The sequence below is a fragment of the Chiloscyllium plagiosum genome, chromosome 29 (assembly GCF_004010195.1).
Source record: "Chiloscyllium plagiosum isolate BGI_BamShark_2017 chromosome 29, ASM401019v2, whole genome shotgun sequence".
NCBI classification, from domain to species: Eukaryota; Metazoa; Chordata; class Chondrichthyes; order Orectolobiformes; family Hemiscylliidae; genus Chiloscyllium; species Chiloscyllium plagiosum.
In genome coordinates, this window is record NC_057738.1 from 37,504,504 (window position 1) to 37,525,960 (window position 21,457).

The window sequence follows — 21,457 nt, forward strand, 5'->3', positions numbered from 1 at the left end:
CTCTGTCACCTACCTTAAGTTAATTTTATCTTCAATTAGCAAGCTCTCCCTGAATCCAATGTGATCTAACTTTAATCAGTCTAACATTTGGAAACTTGGCAAAAGGCTTAACTAAAGTCCATCACACGCGAGCATGCATTTATACATTAGTTCTGGCATCTACAAACAACTCAAAGACAGACAAACTGCAAGAATAACTAATCCCAAAGCTTTAAACCCATTCTAAAACAATGAACCCCCACTTGCTTGCACTACTGGGCTAATCACCACTATTTTTTGAATGGAAAACACTGTGCACAAGGAGGACATTGCACTTAGAAGATAGATGGATTTTCTATTATAGTGCTCACCATGATGTTTGAGCCTTTTTGTTCAGAAATCTGGAATTGCAAATCAGATTTATATACCCCATGGCCGGTAAGGGGAAAAAAATGGTCACTGCGAAAAATCTGCTTAGTTACCCTAAATTAATTGATCAACTTTCATTGGGACTCATTGGTGGTTATTTTTCGTGAACAGATACATATTCAAATCCTTGGAATATAATCAAAATGATTTAACTAAAAAAACATGCTACTGGGCTGTGCAGTGGGTGAGATTCAAACCTTTTCAGAACCTGGATACAAATCCTGGCTAGATCAATTGAATTAAAGACTCCTGTGTCAGTTGACCACAGACATGATAACGCATTTGAGTAGTTTTAATTTAAGTGGCAATGGATCTAGAGCAGTATGGGCTGATGGGCAAAAGCCCTTACAAATTACAGTGCAGGTGCTCCATGCAGCATCTTGAACATTTTGGTTGGCGCATGGCAAGAAGGAAACTCACTCTTGGGTTGGCCATACTTCCTGCTGCCTGGGAATTTTCATAACACAGTAGACATACACAGCCCTCAGTTTGATAAACAACTCCGCCACAAGACTAACTGAAAAACGCAACCATTCAGACACCTATTTTGCATGGGTCGTCTCTCATGACAATGATTTGAATGCTGGGATTTTGACATTCATTTCAAGCAAAATAAATGATGAATACTGCCTGAACAATCACTTTCTTGGAAGTTGGTGCTGACTAATTAGTTTATATGCATCACTACTGCTAGCATTCAATTGTGAGGAGTTCAAATCTACAGCCCTGATGAAAGAAGCAGCACCTATTTTTAAAGTTTGGCCAATTTGTTGGGAACACAACAGTAAGAGAAAATCCAAATTTAAATTTACTTGTGTGACACCAAGAATCATTTTGTTGAACATTGAAACAGTCACCAAGTGAAACTTTAAACAAAAATTGCAGCCCACATCAAGGCATGCTTCTCACCCCATATCTGACTACAATAAGTTTACAACCTATAAATACAATCGCAACAGACTAATGGAAGTCTCAAACTAACTGCATTCCCTGGTCGAAAGCCAACTGTGATGGTGGTGGTAGTGCACTATGGTTCACAGAACGTTTGAGTTGCTCGGAGAACATGTACTTTCACATGTCTGTTGCAGCCTAGGAATATGGATATTGTCAGAAGTGACGGTTAGAGGCTCCAACATCGCATGCTGACCAGGAATCTCTCCCAGTCTTACAGGGGTGGGATTTGAGAAAGAAACAAAAGGCTGCTTTCCAGTCACTCTCATCATAAAAAGGGTCACATTCAGCTGCAATATTCGTTTCTCACATTGGATGGTTCTCGGAGTTCACATGTAAAAGAAAAAATGGGCATTTGATCAAAGTAGGAAGCTATCCTAATATTAGTGAAACCATACTCATCATGAAAATGGGAAAAGGGAGGACTTTGAAGCACAGTGGCTCAATAGGAAGCTTGATGCACCCTGATGCTTCCCATGTGATTTGAATCTGTAAGCAGATGCAGAAACTTAAGAGGACCCATTCTCCAATTATTAAAAAGCCTCACATTGGCAAATGGAAACAATTTGAAGAGCAGGGAAGCATTCCCAAGCAAAACAGATTAATTAATCCATTTACCTCACTGCTGCTTGTACAGACTTTGATATGCACAAGGTGGCTGCAGGAATTTTCAAGAGGCATTAAGTGCCGTGGCTGGCTTTTAGACAGACAAATGCGAGTTTTTGTTTTAAAATTCCCTTTTTCCTTCCTCAGCTCTCACACTGCACTCCAGGTCTCTCACTCTTCCAAGGAGAAAGCATTTCACTAGGTGCCTGCCCCTTAATAACAGTCTATGTATAATAAGCAAGCGACTGGGTGGGTTGTTTCACTTATTCCTGGGACTTTAATAATATAAATAATGAATGCTTTTGATATGTATGGAGTGAAAACATTAAGTACTCACCGTTTCATCTGAGCAGATAGAATGTACTTGGGTGCCAAACATGACGGCTGTGAAAATAAGGAACAGAAGACCCTCAAAGCACAGTAGAATGAGAAGTATCACTGTGGATGGTGGCGAGAATGAGCTGCATTCTAAGAAAACAGATAGAACAAACTAATGTCAAACACAAAGTACCACATATACCATGTCAGGCCAACCACATGCTTCAGATGCAGTGCCATCTGCCAAAGCCCATCTTTGCCCAGCTCAAGGAAGACACTCAAATGAGAATGACAATTCTCAATGACTCCCTGAAGGTTTTCTTCAAGCAATGCAACATAGACGTCAACACACAAGGGACCCTCATTCAGAAGAAACCAATTGGAGGAACCTCCTACATGAGGGGAGTCATTTCTTTGAGAAACCCTGTCAGCAAGGGGAAGCATGATAAAGCAACTGGAGAATGCTATCTCAAGGCCAAGGCCCAATTCCACCACCAGAAACAGGTTGGAGATGTGGCCCTAGTATCAGACACGTCAGCCACACAAGAACCCATGACACACACAACATCACAGGCAATCATACTGGTTAGCGAGTGACTGCTGATGACGAATGCACACAACCTGCATTCATTCACAGGCTTGACTGAAAATAAATAAGTTCCATTTTAAGAAAGACCGTATGAAAGTTTTATATGGTCAGGGAAAATATCGAATTATGAAGTATTGGTAGCATTTGGTTATTACTTTTAGAATACACATATCTGAAGACTTTATTGCTTTGAAAAATCACTTCTGCCTGTTGTAGAGGGACAAACTGTTCAGTGGATTTTAATTACCTTAACAGGCAAAACAACCAGAAATACTACAACATCAAATCAGAAGTAGCATTCTTAAATTAAACAGCAAAGCAGACATTTCCATCCAATTTCTTGTTTTTCCAACAATCTCTAACAAAAAACAATGAAAGTTCAACAGCCAAACCATTAACATTCTTTTAACATTTCACAATGCCTTTTGGATCATGTTTAACAAATCTTCATTGAATGGGAGCACTATAAACAATTGCATGCCTGATGGCACAACCACACCCCTGGGGGCAGAGGTTACTGCTGGAAATACTCAGATGATCAGGCAGTATCTGTAAGCAGAGAGAGAAAGACAATTAGCATTTCAGCTCTGTGACCCATCCATTAAAATTAGAAGCCTCTATACAAGTAACAGATGTTAAGCAGAGTGGCAGGGAAAGGGTAAAGCAGGTAAAATGGGGCAGCTATGAACAAAAGAGAATGTCTGCCAATAAGGTAGAAGGCAGGGTTAAATGACAAAAGGGATGCTATCGCATGACAATAGATGTGGTACTCAAACTGCTGCAACAGATGGGCTATACAGTTAAATCAGAATCATTGAGGCTGCTTCAGAAAAGGGATCTGGGAAGGGAGTGCCCTGATTTCCACTCAACCTCCATTCTCTTTCGAACAGATGTCTCAAAGAGGACAGCATATTTTGCAAAAACAGAAAACAAGAGAATCAACAAATGAAAATGGAACAGGTGGTTAATGCTTCAGACTAAAGATTTATCCATGGGCAGAGCTACACTATTATCAAACTTTTCTATATATACATAAACATATTTTCTTTGGAATGGATGAGTCTCAATTAATATATCATACTTAAATTGAGCACTAAGGTACAGCCATATTTACATTGCAAAATAAAAATGACAATTAAGATAGAGGATACTGCCAGTTATGAAATGAGACACTACTTCCCTTCCCCTCACTGGCATCACCCCACCACCGGCAGTTTCAGTCTGCAGAGTGTAGTAAAACCCCAACCTGGACCAATCTGATAACTGAAAATCATCCTATCTTGGCTGCACACAAGGCTGAATCAGAAGCAGCTTAAGTCTCCCATAAGTGTAAGCTTTACACAGATATTATAAATTTATGCCAGGGTGCAGGGGACAACCTATATAATTTTTTTATTAGAATCTGTATAGCCCATTGAGTCTACCCTGACCATTCGAACAACATCCCAAACTTAACCCCCTATCCTTTTCATGCAAGCCCACATTTCCCATGGTCAATCCACCTAACCTACACATCTTTGAACAGAGAGGAAACTGGAACATCTTGAGGAAACCCACGGAGAGACAGGGAGAATATGCTAACTTCACATGGACAGTCATCCAAGACAGGAATCGAACTCGCGTCCCTGAGGTAGCAATGCTAATCAATAAGTCACTATGTCAGTCATAAAAATATACTGTGTATACTCGTGTTTAGGTCGAATTTTGAAGACAGCTTTTTAAAACTGAAATTAGGAGGTCAACTAATACAGAGGTACAAGTTTTGAGGAGCTGAAATTCATGCTGCATTTTTTAACAATATTAACTTTTGGATGTATGGTGAACAAAGCATGATAAGTACTGATAGACTTAGTACCGGTCTAAATGAATGAATGAATCAATCAAAATGTGCTGTAGTAAACTAAGTGTGGTAAGTAGAGTTATGAATGAATGAATGGAGATGCGATATCGTAAACAAAGAGCAATGAATAGTGTTACCGGTATGAACGAATGCAATTTAATGCAATATATTAGGGTTGACATATGCAAGATATGGAAAATACAAGAGTTTTTGGCCAGAAATAAGGGGTCAACTTACACATGTGATCGATCTATACATAAGTATATATGACATATTTAAAATATGGTTCTTTACTTGCCCTTTTCCCAATTACAAACACCCTATATTTCAGCATAAAATTATGTCACAGTAGGAAAACACAAATTATAAAGTTTTTTTTAAACCAAATGATCCTTGGTGGGCATCTTTGTGTTCATTAAGTTAAATTTAATTTACAAAAACAGAATTGAAGTTTCTGAATGATACTTACTTGTCCACTCTTCTTCAAAGCAATACAGAAAGTGAAAGCAAACCATGATAAGGGCATGTAGTGATATCAAAGCTATGTACATCTGAAATAAAGAACAAGACTTTTTCAGTAATTCAGTTAAATTTGAATCACAACTAAAAGTTAAATGCCACACAAATTGTTAATAGTGCATGACCATGAGGAAAGAGTACAGGTACAAAACTAGGTCAAGTGATGCCACAAAACAAAGAAAAAGGCAAACAACAATAATGCCCAATATCTATGTCACCCTTTTCCACTGTGAAGACCAATACAAAAAGTAGTTATGGAGGACAGTTCCAATCCCTTCCAGGTCCTTCCCCCCCCCCCCCCCCACCCACATATTACCTTTTTGGTCCCTACTTTTTTTTTAAAAACCCTTTTCTTTTGTTTTATATGCTAATGCTTTCTCAGACACAATTTTCCTCATTTCCTTTTTAAATTCCCCTTGCGCATTTTTATACTCCTCACTGGACTCTGGTTTATTGAGCTTCTGGTATCTGCCTTCATCTTTTTTTTGTTCATCTTGTGGAGACTATCTTTATTCTGTGTTCCTGATTGCAGACTGAAATGGACTGTTTTAAAAGCAAGGATCGTTGAAGGATCTCTGCATCACTACACTTGTTTAAAATCAAGAAACCTGATACTCTACACAGTGGCTTGTTCAAGCAGCAATACAATTCTTCTTTGCACATTTTTGGGCCAAGAAGTTTTGTATGGAGAGGTTCAGCCACCAATACGTAGCTGCTTGGTCTGCAGACTAGGACCTGTTATTGATGACAAAGGCTGTATGCCTGCCAACAAGTTATGCAATTGGCCCCCAAGTAAGTGACCAGCCAAAGGGTGTGAACAAGATAGGCAGCATCCATTGGACTTCTGGAGGGCAGAAGCACTCACTTTTTGCAAAATTAAAAACCACCTTAAACCTGAAGGTAGCCAGTTAACTTCTCCCTCTATAGTTGCTGTAAACGATGGTTCTTAACCACTATGTCAGGGACTATAATAAGTTGCAAACCAATCGCACTATGCCTCCAGCAAGTGGAAGCATCTGCAGAACAAGAATGAAGGAACAAACATCTTAACAGTCAAAAAGGACAATTTAAGTGAATCCTGTGGACAGGAACCATTGATCTAGTCCTTCCCCCTGCCCATAACCTCCATGTTCTTCCCTGCCTGTGTTTTCATGCGGCATAGGAGCTTATAAGGGCATCAAAGTTTTAGTAAGCAGAGCTACATCTGCAGGCCAATAATTCATAATTATTAGTGTAATTAGAATCTCTTTCTTTGCAATAAATAACCATTGTTAAATACTGAAACCTGGTCTGAGCTTTGTCAACTTGGATTAAAAAAAAACAGTAAATTGTGCATATTTTAAAAAAACACAACTTTTCATGATAACTCCTGGAATAGCAGGTCCTCATTTCCGACACATCACCCCAATGAGGCGTAATAAGTCTCACATTTATGGCCACGTAGATCCAGTATTGTCCTGGTCCCACCGTTTATGGGAACATGGTTATGTTTGCCCTGGATTCTTCACTGTTTCCTCTTAAAAGCCACCCATTGCAGACACTTCTCTGCAAGTAGTACTGTTCCCAGTCCACTTGGGTTAAATGTTTATCTTAGCAGTAGCTTTTCCCAGTTTAAAACTATCCCTCCTCCTCCTCCACTGCGCCCCCCCCCCTCCCAAAACCCTGGTCCTATTATGATTTTGCTAAGATAATTGGTAAACAACAATGAATATATGTCATGAAGAATTAGTAAATTAATGCAGTTTATTTATGGAGAAAATTCTGTTGATTTAAACTATTTAGTTGGTCACAGGTGACAGTTGTACTTATTTGCATTTATTTATAGTCATTGTGTTCAGAAATGTCAAATATTTTTCAAAGTTTAAAAAGTTAGCGTTGTTTGCTATAATGGGCTAAAGTTTATAGTGACTATTTCCAGAATGCTCCCTTACCAATGTCTTCCACTCACCCAGATTAATTTCCAAATATTAGGTCCAGAACTGCCTCTTCCTTTTTACATTAAGACTATTGGCTAATAGCTCTCCCAGATGTAATTTAAGAAATTTATTTCCTCCTTACATTGGAAACCACAACTATTGGAGTTAACAAATAGGTGGTTAGAATCTCCTACCCATTCTTAGTCTTCGACTTGTGAAATGTGAATACATATTACATTTTATCCAGGAGAAATTGCTCAGCATGTCCAATTGGTTTATATACTACTGAAGTGATACTAATCAGATGGGACTTGCAGTATACAGATGCCCTAGCTATTACAATGAGAGCTGCTGGGATCTTGCATGTACAGAGCAGTAGTCTCACTGCACACTCTTATGAAGCAAGCAGTGCAGAATGTTCCATTGTAGTTAAGATGTGGAGTAAAACACATACATTGCACATTTGATTGCCTAAATATTATATTCAGTCTGGCTCAGGTGATGCAACTGAGTTCACAATGCCACCAAACTAAAAATATGAAAACCAAACTCATCACAGTCTATGTAACGCAAAATACTGCAATAATGAAAATCCAAAATAAAAACAAAAGGCTAGAGAAATTCAGCGGGTCTAGTAGCATTTGTGGAGAGAGATACAGAGTTAATGTTTTGAGTCTAGTATGAGTCAGTATGAATTCCAGATAAAAGTCATACTGGACTTGAAACTTTAACTTTAGTTCTCTCTCCACAGATGCTGCCAAACCTGTGGCGTTTTTCCAGCACTTCGTTTTTGTTTCAGCACAACTTTTGTTTCAAGATGATTTTGGCTGCATCTAAGTATTGCAAACACACTATTAGCAGTACTTACTGTAAACAACACAAAGTATTTCTGGTTATTCTCTCCCACACAGTTGTTAACCCATGGGCAGTGGTGATCCATCTTTCGAATACATCTCTTGCATACACTGGAATGTATTTAAAAAGAACTCCAGTAACTTCTTCAGATTTTTTTATAGCAAGCTACACAGTAACGATTGTAATACCCATTATTCCAGTAATCCCAAACTAGAGGTGACATTTTTAAAAAGCTTAGCGTATACTTCATCTAGAAAACACTTATTCCCACTCTTGCCTAAGTCTACATTAAAAATAGCATAAAGGTCAATCTTCTAGACGATATTTCAACTTATTCTGATTCATCTCATTCTTCCTATGTACTCTGGTTGTTGTTGAGCAGAATGGGTGTTGCCAAATTGGCAGCAAGACAGGGTTGCTGAACATAAAACAGCTGCATTCCAAATTCCGTTGCATTGTTGGGACAACTAAATTTCATAAACATGAATTCTCTCCAATTATCTATACAACATTTTCTTCAGAGTATCTTACTGACACAGGGGTTGATTAACTCAGTTGTTTAGATCGCTAGTGCAGTTCAGAATAATGCCAACAGCATAGATTTGATTCCCAAACCAGCCGAGGTAGACGACAGCTAACTTGTCACTGTGGCCCAGAGAATGGAAGGCAATGGAAAATTTCCTAATTCTTAGTGCTCGCAGTAGCTTTTCTGCTAAGTCAAGGATTCTAAATCAAATTTCTTAAAGGGTCAAGCCAGTGGAAATTTTACCACAGCAAACATATTTCAAGGAAGAACATTTTCCTGAGCCCTAGCACTTAAAAGGATAATTGGTAAACAACAATGAATATATGTCATGAAGAATTAGCAAATTAATGTAGCTTATTTAAGGAGAAAATTCTGTTGATTTAAACTATTTAGTTGGTCACAGTTGTACTTATTTGCATTTATTTATAGCCATTGTGTTCAGAAATGTCAAATATTTTTCAAAGTTTAAAAAGTTAGCGTTGTTTGCTATAATTGGCACTTAAAAGGACCAACAATATTTGTTATGCTGAAAGGTTTATTCTGTACAGATCAGATGTTCTGCCTTTATACAACTTAATTTTGGTATTTCTTGAGGTTTTTTTTTAGAAAAAGAACAGATCCTAATATTCAACAAGAAAAAGTGCAATGTCATTATTGTGAAGTAATAAGATCACTGGTTTTATACAGTGAATGGCAGAACCCTTAATAGCATTAATGTACAGAGGGATCCATGCATATCAGTCCGCAGTTCCTTGAAAATGGCAACACAGTGGATAGGATGGTCAATAAGGCGTACGGCAGGCTTGCTTTCATTAGTCAGGCACAGAATATAAAATTTGATAAGTCAAGTTGCAGCTACACAGAACTTTAGGTAGGCCACATTTGGAATATTGTATACAGTTCTGGTTGCTACACTAGCAGTAGGATGGAGGCTTGAGAGAGGAAACAAACTGTTAGCTAGGATGTTGACTGGCTTGGAGGGTATTAGCCATGAAGAGAGATTGGACAAACTTGATTTGTTTTCACTTGAATGTCAAAAGAGGGGGCAAGCTGACTGAAGTTTATAAACATGACGAAGGGCACAATCAGACTTTTTCCCAGGATAGAAATGTCAATTACTAGGGGACACAGGTTTAAGGTAAAAGGCAAAACATTTAAAGGAGATGCGGGAGTTTTGTTTGTACAGGTGGTGGTGGAAGCTGATACAATCACAATGATTAAGAGGCATCCTGACAGATACATTAACAGACAGGAATACAGGGATATAGACAGCATAAAGATAAAAGATTTTTTACTTTAGAAAGAGATCACGTGTCCCAGTCTTGATGGGCTGAAGGGCCTGCTCTTACGCTATTCTGTTTTTTGCTCCTTGAAACCTGTTCCTTGGAAATATTGATCTTAAATTGACTTGAGTAAATCTTGTTCTACCCATTTTAAAAGTGATAAACATAGGAATATTTCAGAAGAGAAACCAGTGTTTGGAGTTCAGCATTTTGATATCGTTTGTTACCTGCAATGATGTGCTCGCTCTGGCTTGATGCTGCAGCACTTGGGGCATTTGTATACCACTTGGCCCGGCTTCAACTGTAAACTTTCAATGAACTCTTTAGTGGCATTCCCCTTTGGTACTGCACCCTGCCAAACAATAAATAAGAGCATCATAGTTTGTGAGCACAAAGTATCTGGTACCTTGTTGAGTTCCAGCTTTGAACATGAAACACTTATTTGTGCTGAAACACTGCAAGTAATATAATGAGTGTAAAACTGGTGCTGGAGGAAAACAGATTAAAAATCACTTACAAAATTAACATGACTCAAGATCTCACAATACACAAAGCAACTGCAGAACATTAATTTCCTGTTCAACTGAAGAATTTATTAAGGTAAAAGTTTTAGATTTCACAAGGCTGTTGATGTATAAGCTACAGTTGACCTACTTAGACTTTATTACAATATGCCCTTAACTTTCAACAAAAAAAACCATGTCTCCAAGATACTGATTTCCATCCAAATTGAACAGCTGTTTAGATTGGGTGGTGGTGGAGAGGGGCTAAAAAAAAAATCAAGCAATAAATGATAATTGGCTTCCTAATTGTTTGGTGAACATGCATCGTAACAGTTTTCTTGCAGAAGTAAATGAAGATGGAGTAGGCCACTTGGCCCCTCCAGCCTGCTCTGCCACTGAATAAGATGGATCATTGCTGATCTGATCGTAACTTCAAATCTACATTCCCACTTACTCAATAACCTTTCACCTCCTTAAAAATCTGGGGTGGGTGAATTGAGGTTCTGTTCTTAAAGCCATAAGGTCTCACTTCCCCATATTAAACTTCATCTGCCACCTTATTGCCCACAAAACAGAGTTAAGAAAAGCAGGTTTACAGTTTGTGCAAACTTCATGTACTTTAGACAAAAATGGAACAGGATCAGCCAAGATTTAGGTTTTGTTAAAAAGCTGACTGAGAACCAAGGGGAGGAATTGTATGCACATGACATTTATTTCAATGCCTTTGTGGTTTGGGGTTTAAAGTTTTTATGTTCTTGTAGAATGAAAGGTTTAGTGACCTAAATGTACCTAACTGCCAAGATATCAATTTAGTGAATATGGCTTTATTGTTCAAATCAGCCAGATACTTTAAATGGAAAATATCTTAAGTATTGTTAATTCAAACTGGGTTTCTCTTAACTGAAAAAATGTAAACAACTCACTGGGGAAACACTTATTAATGCAGACATTTGATGTCGCCAGAATCATTAGACAATCCAATTTCACAATGTGGATAGAGAAAACGATGCTCCAAATGCTGCACAGGAAAATACAACATACCTAATAGTAATAAAGTCTACTATAATGATTCTGCATCAACATGCAAGGAGACCTGGACAACATTCCAGCTTGTGGCAAGTTAAATTTTTTCCAAACAAGTGCTTTGCATTGTCGATGTACAAGAAAGATCTACACTTATCTCCTTCAGGTTCAACAGCATTTACACTGGCTGCAATAATAAATAACCAGAGGCTAGGTATTCTTTCCTGAACAACTTACTTCAGAGCTCCCCAATGTTTTATCATATTTTATAAGGGACAAGAAAGTGATGGAATATGGTCCACTTGGCTGAATAAGTGCAACTCCAACATTGTTCAGCCAACTTAACATTATCCAGGACAAAGCAGTTACTTCAGGAGCACTGCAACCATCACCTTAAACATTCACTCTCTGCACCAAAGCACTACAGTCACAACATGTACCAACTTCAAGATGCACTGCAGCTGGGCCCAACATATTCTTTGGCAGCACTTAAACCCACATCTAATGCCTAAAACGGACAAAAGCAGCACCACATGGAACAATCACCACTTGCAACTTCCCATCCTAGCTACACACTATCTGGACTTGGAACTATATTGCTGTTCCTTCACTGTTACCAGTCAAATTCCTGGAACTCCCTCCTCACAACACTGAATGCATCTACACCAGATGGACTGCAACAGTAGAAGGCAGTGGCTCATCACTAATTTCAAAGGCAATTTGGGATAGGCAACAAATGCTAACCTTACATCCTGTTAATGACTGAATAAAAAATTAAAGGCGGCACTAGATCCAATGCCAAGTCTGGTGTTAAGTTAATAGCTAATTGCTATTCAATAATGCATTTTTGCAAGCACAGGTGGCCAGAAGGTGACAAAGGATTAGGTTCAGCCATGTTTTGTTACTGACAATATATCTTACGGGATACCATGGAAAATGGTCATCTTGACAGCTGAAAATACAATCTTGCTTGAAACATGATCAGTATTTTGGGGGAGGTGGAAGAGGGAGGAGAGAGAAGGGAAGATTAAAAAACATAGCAAGACAACACATGCTACAAAAGTCCATCATATAATGTAGACTTCACTAGTTCAAAAACAAATTGACCCCTTGACATCAAGCAATTTAAATAAATTGGCAGAGGAGACATATTTTGCTTAAGCAAACCCAGGAGATTGTTTTCCTGTATTTAACCTGGTTTTAAGTACAAAGTATATGTTGGATTACTATCTGCTTACTCTGTGCTAAATGCTGTGACCTTTAAAAAAACTGGATAGAATAGCTAAATGTCATATTGCTGGTATTCTATACCCAGACTTTCAAAGGCAATCTGCTAGTGCCCTAGATATTGCAATCTTACTTTGCTTGAATAATAATTACTGTTGCATCTGTGGAGTGCTGTATTTAGCAGTACGCAAGAGCCACTGTTATCATTCAGTGTTCCAATAATCTAAATTATTTATACAATAAAAATCTGAGCTTCTGGTTATAAGATAGCTTGTGCAGATCCCAGCAGTTCAACAATGACTGTTCAAAGGCAATGAGACGATTCCCTTGCAACAATTTGGTTGCATGCGAGAATTGAGCAACACAGCAAATTACAACAGATTTTAGTGTAAGTAATTCTAAAGTGGTCATTCTGAAGTTTTGTCTTTTCCTCACCCTGCAATCTCTGCTTTCAACAGCTGGACTCTCAGCTAACTTAACTGAAAGCTGCATAGACGCAGCAACATCAAGCATGCCAGTTAAAGCAAGCATAAATATGACCCTATAGTCTTTACATTGCTCTGAAGATCTGGGCAATACAGATTGAAAATTAATACTTTCTAAAATCACACCAAATCAGCTTTGTTCAGGTCTAAATGCAATTACCATTGTCCTCAAGGTTATCTGATTCTAATTTAATACCTCCCTAAACATTTTATAGTCTTTAACAATCCAAGCTTCTCTAATTTATCATATTAAGCTTATTTTGTTCTATTTTAATCCAAATAGCTGAGAAAGATTGTGTCAGACTGGTAGTTTGTCTACTTGAGTTAGGAGGTCTAAATTCAAGTCCCACTTACTCTAGCAGTGCGTAATATCATCTGAACAAGTTGACTGGGAAAATATCCCTAAACATAGCACATATACAACTGCATACTATATTTTTATTTATAAAAAACTATTTTTCAATTATACAGGTCACATGTTATAATTTAAATCAGGCTTATTTATTCTGATCACTGAACAAACATGCACTAAAATGAGAACACCTTTAAATTACTACAGGCCACATCTTGCAAAGTTAACAAACTCCTGTCTGAGGGGCACAAACACCTGATATTACCAGAAAACACCCAGGAACTTTAAAATAGATGTGTTCAATGGAAAAGCAAAGGCTGAAGCGCTACATCAGCCTGAATTAATTATTCCTCTTCACATAGATTTCTTGATTTCAATTTTTTTTTAAAATCAGTGATGGTGGGCAAGCAGGGCCTGAAAGGAAATTATTGTTCCTCTCAGATTCAGCAAGACGAAGTTTGGCCACAGCAGTGACTATTGAATGTGGACGGTGACAGGCAAGACAGAAAATCTACACATTGTCAACAAAGATGGATACATCTTTACCTTGTAGATTAAAAAAAACAAACATTACTTCCTGTTATTTTAGTACAGAAAAAAATAAAGTGATTCAACAGCACAAAAATGTTGTCTCAACTTTATCTAGCTCCCAGGAGATAAAGTAAATCCTCTTTGTTTTTAGGTGTCGCCCAACATCCACACTCAACTATTCTCAGTGTGCACTTTCACTTGATAAATCTGCAATATTATGCACATCACACACAAACATCGGGGGCAAGAATAAAAATCCTTCCCATCATGAAGCAGCCAAGAACCACCAAGAGGGACAAACCATTGCTTTGTGCTGCTCATTTGTTCTTCTCTTCAAAAGACATAAACACCTTGTTTTTTTTTAAAACACGGGGGGCTGGACACCTTCTGGTAAAACACTTATGTACAAGTAATCCCTAACAACATGATCTATACAGCACTTTCAACATTGAGCAAAAGCAGGCCACTGAGCCAGACTAAGACTGGAGGCTAATAGGCTGGTGGTGCGGGAAGGAGGCTGAAGACAAAATAGAAGTCACATATATAAGAACTGCAAGAGGTCATGAGTTAGAAGCCAGAGTGGACTAGCTAGTTTTGTTTCCGTAGAGAGCTCAAGATAAACTACAACACTATGCCCTGACTTCTGACATGGCTGAAATCAGCTGACTTGCATTTGTCTTACTCCAACTTGAGCATACATTGCACTTTGATAATTTTTTTAAAACCCTGTGGTAGTTGTCTGTTCCAGTTAAAGTATATCTTTGTAATTAATACAGTTACCAGAGACTGCACAAGCACAGTCTACAAAACTGTAATTGATACTAATGTTTGTTAAACGCAAGTTTTTCTCAATGATTAAAGGTTTTATGTTATTGAGTTAATTTGTTAAATGCTGCTATAGGTTATGAACCTTTAGGTCCTATACATGCTTATCTTTTCCACCAAACTGCATTGTTTAAATTTGTGACTAAACCATGGACTTAAAATATATCTGACCAGATAGATAGTTGCATTCTGTCCCCTCGTCCTGTGCATCGGTGAGTTCATTGATTTTTCTGTGAACCCATTGCTCCTGTAAAGTGGATGATTAGAGATCATAATGAAGTAACCTATAGGGCATATGAAGCACATACCCCAGAGAGAGTGGTAGCTCCCAGAATAGGAAAAAACACAGCATATTGTCTTCTAATTGGTCAGTTGGTAATAATGGTATCTACATTTATGCTGCTTGGATTATTTCTATTGGGTTACAGGTGTATGGGGATGGGGTTGGTCTGGGTGGGATACTTTTTGGAGGGTTGTTGCAGCAGTGGGCCAAATGGCCTCTGTCTACACTGTAAGGATTCTATTACTAAGAGGATTTCTCAGATAAAATACACCGAACCAAAATCAGACTTTGAAAGAGTAGTAAAGTAATTGGATATCTCAAAAAGATGAGAATGAAATGAAATCCTTTCCAAGTCTAGGTTGCTGCTCGAGATTGTTCTCACTATAATTCCTGTACCATTAAAACAGACTCCATGCTCCACTCACTTGCTACCATCACACCCTATTCAACTCCAAAATGAGAATGGAACTTCGTTTCCCCTCCATCACAGACCTCACTACCGCCCTGTTTCAGCCTACATACTGTTGAAACCTCCTTCCATGCCCTTGTAAACACCTGACTTGTCTGTTCCAGTACTCTCTTCCCTCCACTGTCTTCAGCTCCCTCAAAGCTTTGCTAGTCATGCCCAACTCTTATTGATGCTCTCTCTTACAGCAGCAGTGTGATTGTTGACCTACATTGAAGCCCTCAATGCTTCCATTTTAAAACTTGCATATTCTTGCACACACCAAGCGCTAAACCTCCCCCAATCTAAAGGTCCTCACCAAAACATCACTCTGCTTTGATTTCAATAACACTTAAACAATGCCTCTTCAACTTCTTTTAGATCCTCCCATATGCTACCTTTGATCAATCCCTCCCAAATAGCTTTTAAAGATAATTTGGTCCTAATATGTCATCACTAGTTGGGACAGCATTTATAACTCATCCCTTACTGCCCTTGAACTGAGTGCTTTGCTAGGTTATTTCACAGGGCAAATGAGAGTCAATTAAATTGCTGTGGAGTCTGGAGTCACATTTGGGCCAATCTGGGTAAAGATGGCAGATTTCCTTCCATAAAGGGCATCAGTGAACGAACCCTTTGGGTTTTTACAATAAAAGTTACATGCTTGCCATTAGACTCACGTTTAATCTCAGATCTAAAATTTTATTTAGTCCAAATTTCACAACTTGTCATTGTGAAATTCAAATCCATGTTCCCAGAAATAAAACAAAGGTGGAGAAACTCAGCAGGTCTGGCAGTATCTGTGGAGAGAGAAACAGAGTTAATGTTTTGAATCCAACAGAATTCTTTAATGCTCCCAGAACGCGAGTCTGAGCTATGGAGTACTAGTGCAGTGAAATTACTAGCTCACTGCCACCCCAGCTCAGGAAGCTCAGACTCCATTTTTGTCGGATTGCGTTCTGCAAGATGCCTCGAAGGCATTTTCTATACTGTATATATAAATGAAGATCACATTTGTTGACATTAATTCAGCTAGGATAAATATGTGTACAAAGCTTTTTGAAAAGATTTACATCTTGAATTTAACAAATGGAAAAAAACACTCAGCTGTGAATGGATTCTAATGAGCTTAAAAGAAACCCAGTCCAGGTGGATTGAAAACCACAACTAGAAAGTAAAACAGAAGGAGGAAGTAGAAAGCCAGCAAGATTGTTCAGGTACAGAGGACGAAGTAATTATACTAAAGTTTATAAATCACTGGTTAAATCTTAGCTAGAATTTCATGTCCAAGTCTGAACATCAGATTAGAATGTCAAAGCCCCAGGGAAGGTGCAAGGTGATTATTAAAATATTAAGGATGAGGGACTTTAGTTACGTTGGAGAAACTAGTAGTAGTACAACTGTTCACTGTACAGAGAAAATTAAGGAGGGATTTAATAGAGGCATTCAAAATGAGAAAGGATTTTGATGGATTAGACAGGAAGAAATTGTTTCCAACGGCAGGTGGTCAAGAACCTGGGGACAAGGATGGAAGGTGACAAAACCAGAGAATTATCTCTCTGCACTGAATACTACTTAGAACATGCTGCATGAAAGGATGGTAAAAGCAGATTCACATAGGTATGGTGAAAGAAAAAAAATCTCTGTAGGATTACAGAGAAAGAGCCAGAGCTGTGGGAATAATTGGAGAACTCGTTCAAAGAGCCAGGAAATACAAAAATGGGCCGGAGTCACATCCTGTCATTCTTTGACCCTGTCAGAGATTTGTATTTTCTTCTGTTCGTATTTTCTAACCTCTCTCTTAAGACACTTGCTTGGACAGATTTTTGGAGGCACTAACACTCATTGATTTGTTGCCAAGGGCCATTCGCATTGGAAGAGCAATAACAACCTCACTGATAAGATATCGTGGATGAACAACAAGAGTCAGATCTCTCCCAAGATGCATTTCCAAGCAATGAACAGTTGCAGGCACAGGAACAAGCTGATGTTCTCTCTCTACCCTCATTCCCCTGATCAATCTCAGAGGAAAGAAAGTCAAATGTAATGTCTCAACCATACCCCAAATTAGCTAGCAGCAGAGACCAAAAATTGCTTGTTTCTGGACTGTACAATTCAGTATGACACAATATGGTGCATTTAGCTTGTAGTCAGAAGCAGTTTCATAATGTTTACTTGTACGGCAATTTAATAAGCCAAACTTCGCACATTCTCTTAATGAAATGAGAACAAACTGATAACCAGAGTTTAAAATGGTATGGGATAAACTCTTGATATTCACAAACATAATTATGAGTGAGTGACTTACAGGATCCGTCAGCATTGCTCGGGAGTGAGAAGCCAAAGCGAGGAAAGCTAGTGTATTGAAGATAATTCCATTAATGATACTGTACAACAAGTCTTTTGCTGGAACTAGCATGACAAAAATAACAACAAACTCTGCGTAGAAAATCAGCATCCAGGTCACGATGGCACAGGCCAGACCACAGCCATCTTTGATGAACCAGATCCTATCCATGGAGTTATCACTGGAAGGTGGCAAACACTGGTCAGCTTGCAGGTACTCAGCTCGCCGCTCAATATCCCTGCTTCGATTAGTGGATGACATGATCTAATAAGTAGTCCATAATTAAACCTGTTCGAGCAGAAAAGAAAGCACTTTCAATTTTTAAAAAAACAACTTTAAAAAGACAACTCAAAAACTGATCCTTAATTTTGACAATACCTTCGTGTAAACATTAAAGGCGCTGAACAGCATTAAAAGTCACATTTTTATATACAAAGCTACCCAATATCAGGTATGATACAGATTCAGTCACAATATATAAATCTAACTGTCAGAAAGAAAAGGGCAATAACTAAATTACCTTGGAAGAACAACTTTGGGGACAGAGAGATTTATAAAAAAAAGATATAGGTTGTGCCCATTGGGGACGGACATGGAAATTGACTGGAAAAGTGAAGGGTTTGAACGTGAGGAGAGACACTCACCCGTTAAAAAACCCGGTTGCTCCCCTTGGGCGGATCCTTCCTCCCCCCCCACACACACACACACAGCAGGCAGTCAACCGGAGGGAGGGAGGACCCTCAGGCGGACACTGGGGAGGAGCCGCCGCCAGTCCCAGCCTCAGGCTTCATGAACACCGAGAGTCAGGCCCAGAGAGAGGGAGGGGGGGAGGAGGGGGGGAAGGGTGTGACGGGAGGAAACTCCAGCAGGTCCCGTGGAGACGCTCACACACCATCCCCCCCCGCGCTCCGTGCGGCTCTCACTGCTCTCCTCATCCACACCACCGCCGCCGCCAGCTACCCCTCGGGAAACTGAGCCACCCGTTACCGTGGACGCTCAACAGAGGGCGGGGGGAGGAAACCCGGAAACGGAAATCGATCCTCCAATTCTGTGGGGAGAAACCGGAACTGACGTGGGCGTCCGGTGCGACCGAACGTCACAAAATATGGTCACCAACCGCCTCGTGAACAACAATAACAACATCGTCGTCACATCGGGCGGCGTTCTAATTCACTTTTCACCTCCAGTCCCCGGCAAAGTTGGGTTGGCGCCGATCCCCAATCGACCCGCCCGAGTTTTAAAATAAAATTCCGTCGGTTTGGGGAATGACGGTTGGTCGGCCGACGCGGGAGTGGTGTCGGCGCATGCGGGTCGCATGGTGATGACGCGATTGCAAAATGGCGACGGTGGTGCTGAGCGAGGCGGAGAAGGTTTATGTGATGCATGGCGTTCAGGTAGGAGGCAGGAACGGGAAGCTCCTGCTGCTAGACCCGCTGTCCTTTTCCAGCACCGCACTCTCGGCTATTGTGTAATGAAGCAGGGTTAATTAGTAATATCATGGTAAAACGTTCTCTGCAAGACAGTGGTCACAAAACCTTTGAATTCAGGGTTAAATTTGAAAGTGACACACACCAAATGCAAACAACAATCTCAACTTTAAGGCAATTGCACAGGTATGAGGGGAGAATTTGAGTCATAGAGACGTACAGCATGGAGACAGACCCTTCGGTCCAACCCGTCCATGCCGACCAGATATCCCAATCCAATCTAGTCCCACCTGCCAGCACCTGGGCCATATCCCTCCAAACCCTTCCTATTCATATACCCATCCAAATGCCTCTTAAATGTTGCAATTATACCAGCCTCCACCACATCCTCTGGCAGCTCATTCCATACACATACCACCCTCTGTGTGAAAAAGTTGCTGCTTAGGTCTCTTTTATATCTTTCCCCATTCACCCTAAAACATTTTGGGAAAGCAAATCTTAGCAGAATTTATACACTTAATGGTAAGGTCCTATTGAGTGTTGCTGAACAAAGAGACCTTGGAGTGCAGGTTCATAGCTCCTTGAAAGTAGAGTTGCAGGTAGATAGGATAGTGAAGGAGGAGTTTGGTATGCTTTCCTTTATTAGTCAGAGTATTGAGTACAGGAGTTGGGAGGTCATGTTGCGGCTGTACAGGTTATTCGTTAGGCCACTGTTGGAATATTGCGTGCAGTTTTGGTCTCCTTCCTATCGGAAACATGTTGTGAAACTTGAAAAGGTTCAGAAGAGGTTTACAAGGATGTTGCCAGGGTTAGAGGATTAGAGCTACTAAGAGAGGCAGAACAGGCTGGGGCTATTTTCCCTGGAGCGTCTGAGGCTGAGGGGTTATAGAGGTTTACAAAATTGAGGGGCATGGATAGGGTAAATAGGCAAAGTCTTTTCCCTGAGGTCGGGGAGTCCAGAACTAGAGGGCATAGGTTTAGGGTGAGAGGGGAAAGATATAAAAGAGACCTAAGGGGCAACTTTTTCACACAGAGGGTGGTACGTGTATGGAATGAGCTGCCAGAGGAAGTGGTGGAGGCTGGTACAATTGCAACATTTAAGAAGCATTTGGATGGGTATACAAATAGGAAGGGTTTGGAGGGATATGGGCCAGGTGCTGGCATGTGGGACGAGATTGGGTTGGGATAACTGGTCAGAATGGACGGGTTGGACTGAAGGGTCTATTTCCATGCTGTACATCTCTATAACTCTATGCCCTCTAGTTCTGGACTCCCCCATCCCAGGGAAAAGACTTTGTCTATTTATGCTATCCATTCTCCTCATGATTTTGTAATCCTCTATAAGGTCACCCCTCAACCTCCGACGTTCCAGGGAGAACAGCTCCAGCCTGTTCAGCCTCTCCCTGTAGCTCAAATTCTCCAACCCTGGCAACATCCTTATAAATCTCTTCTGAACCCTTGCAAGTTTCACAACATCTTTCCAATAGGAAGGAGACCAGAATTGCACACACTATTCCAACAGTGGCCTAACCAATGTCCTGTACATGACCTCCCAACTCCTGTACTCAGTGCTCTGACCAATAAAAGAAAGCATACCAAACGCCTTCTTCACTATCCTATCTACCTGCGACTCCACTTTCAAGGAGCTATGAACCTGCACTCCAACGTCTCTTTGTTCAGCAACATTCAATAGGACCTTGCCATTAAGTATATAAGTCCTGCAAAGATTTGCTTTCCCAAAATGCAGCACCTTGCATTTATCTGATTTAAACTCCATCTGCCATTTCTCAGCCCATTGGCCCATCTGGTCAAGATCCTGTTATAATCTGAGGTAACCTTCTTCGTGCTCCACTACACCTCCAATTTTGGTGTCATCTGCAAACTTACTAACTATGCTCGTATCCAAATCCAAAGACCTTCAGCGAGGTTATTACACCAATCATTCCAGAAGAGAGCAGATGATGAGGAAGGCAGAGAGGAGACAGGTGCAAGAGACCCCGGGAGAAGTACCTGTCAGGAACAAGTTGAAGCTTTTGGAAACAGTAGAGACTGATGACACTGCCAGTTCACAAGGCAGCCAGGTCTGTCAATCAAAAGTTGGTGCAGAGACAGAGCAGAAGAGTCGGACATCGCACAGAGCCGTGGTAATAGGGGACTCCATCGTGAGAGGAACTGACCGGGGTTTTTGTGGCAGCAGA

At 40.0% G+C, this 21,457-nt stretch overlaps 2 protein-coding genes across 7 annotated transcripts in view; one reads left to right on the forward strand and one right to left on the reverse strand.

The window, feature by feature from the left end:
* The window catches only part of LOC122564528 (palmitoyltransferase ZDHHC3), a 34,188-nt gene extending 15,283 nt beyond the window's left edge, over nt 1-18,905 (reverse strand). For 2 of the 6 annotated variants that reach the window (XM_043719569.1, XM_043719573.1), the window contains exons 1-6: nt 18,477-18,803; nt 17,794-18,120; nt 10,039-10,163; nt 8,016-8,112; nt 5,182-5,263; nt 2,303-2,433 (exon numbers count right to left, since the gene is read on the reverse strand). In XM_043719569.1, coding sequence (XP_043575504.1) covers nt 2,303-2,433; nt 5,182-5,263; nt 8,016-8,112; nt 10,039-10,163; nt 17,794-18,093 — 735 coding nt within the window. In that variant the 5' untranslated portion in view covers nt 18,094-18,120; nt 18,477-18,803. The other 4 variants (XM_043719574.1, XM_043719572.1, XM_043719571.1 and 1 more) reach the window with 3 other exon arrangements.
* A 23-nt stretch (nt 18,906-18,928) lies between these two features.
* The window catches only part of exosc7 (exosome component 7), a 26,582-nt gene continuing 24,053 nt past the window's right edge, over nt 18,929-21,457 (forward strand). The window contains exon 1 of the mRNA XM_043719575.1: nt 18,929-19,226. Within this exon, the coding sequence (XP_043575510.1) occupies nt 19,170-19,226 (57 nt within the window). The 5' untranslated portion in view covers nt 18,929-19,169. The remainder of the gene's footprint in view (nt 19,227-21,457) is intronic.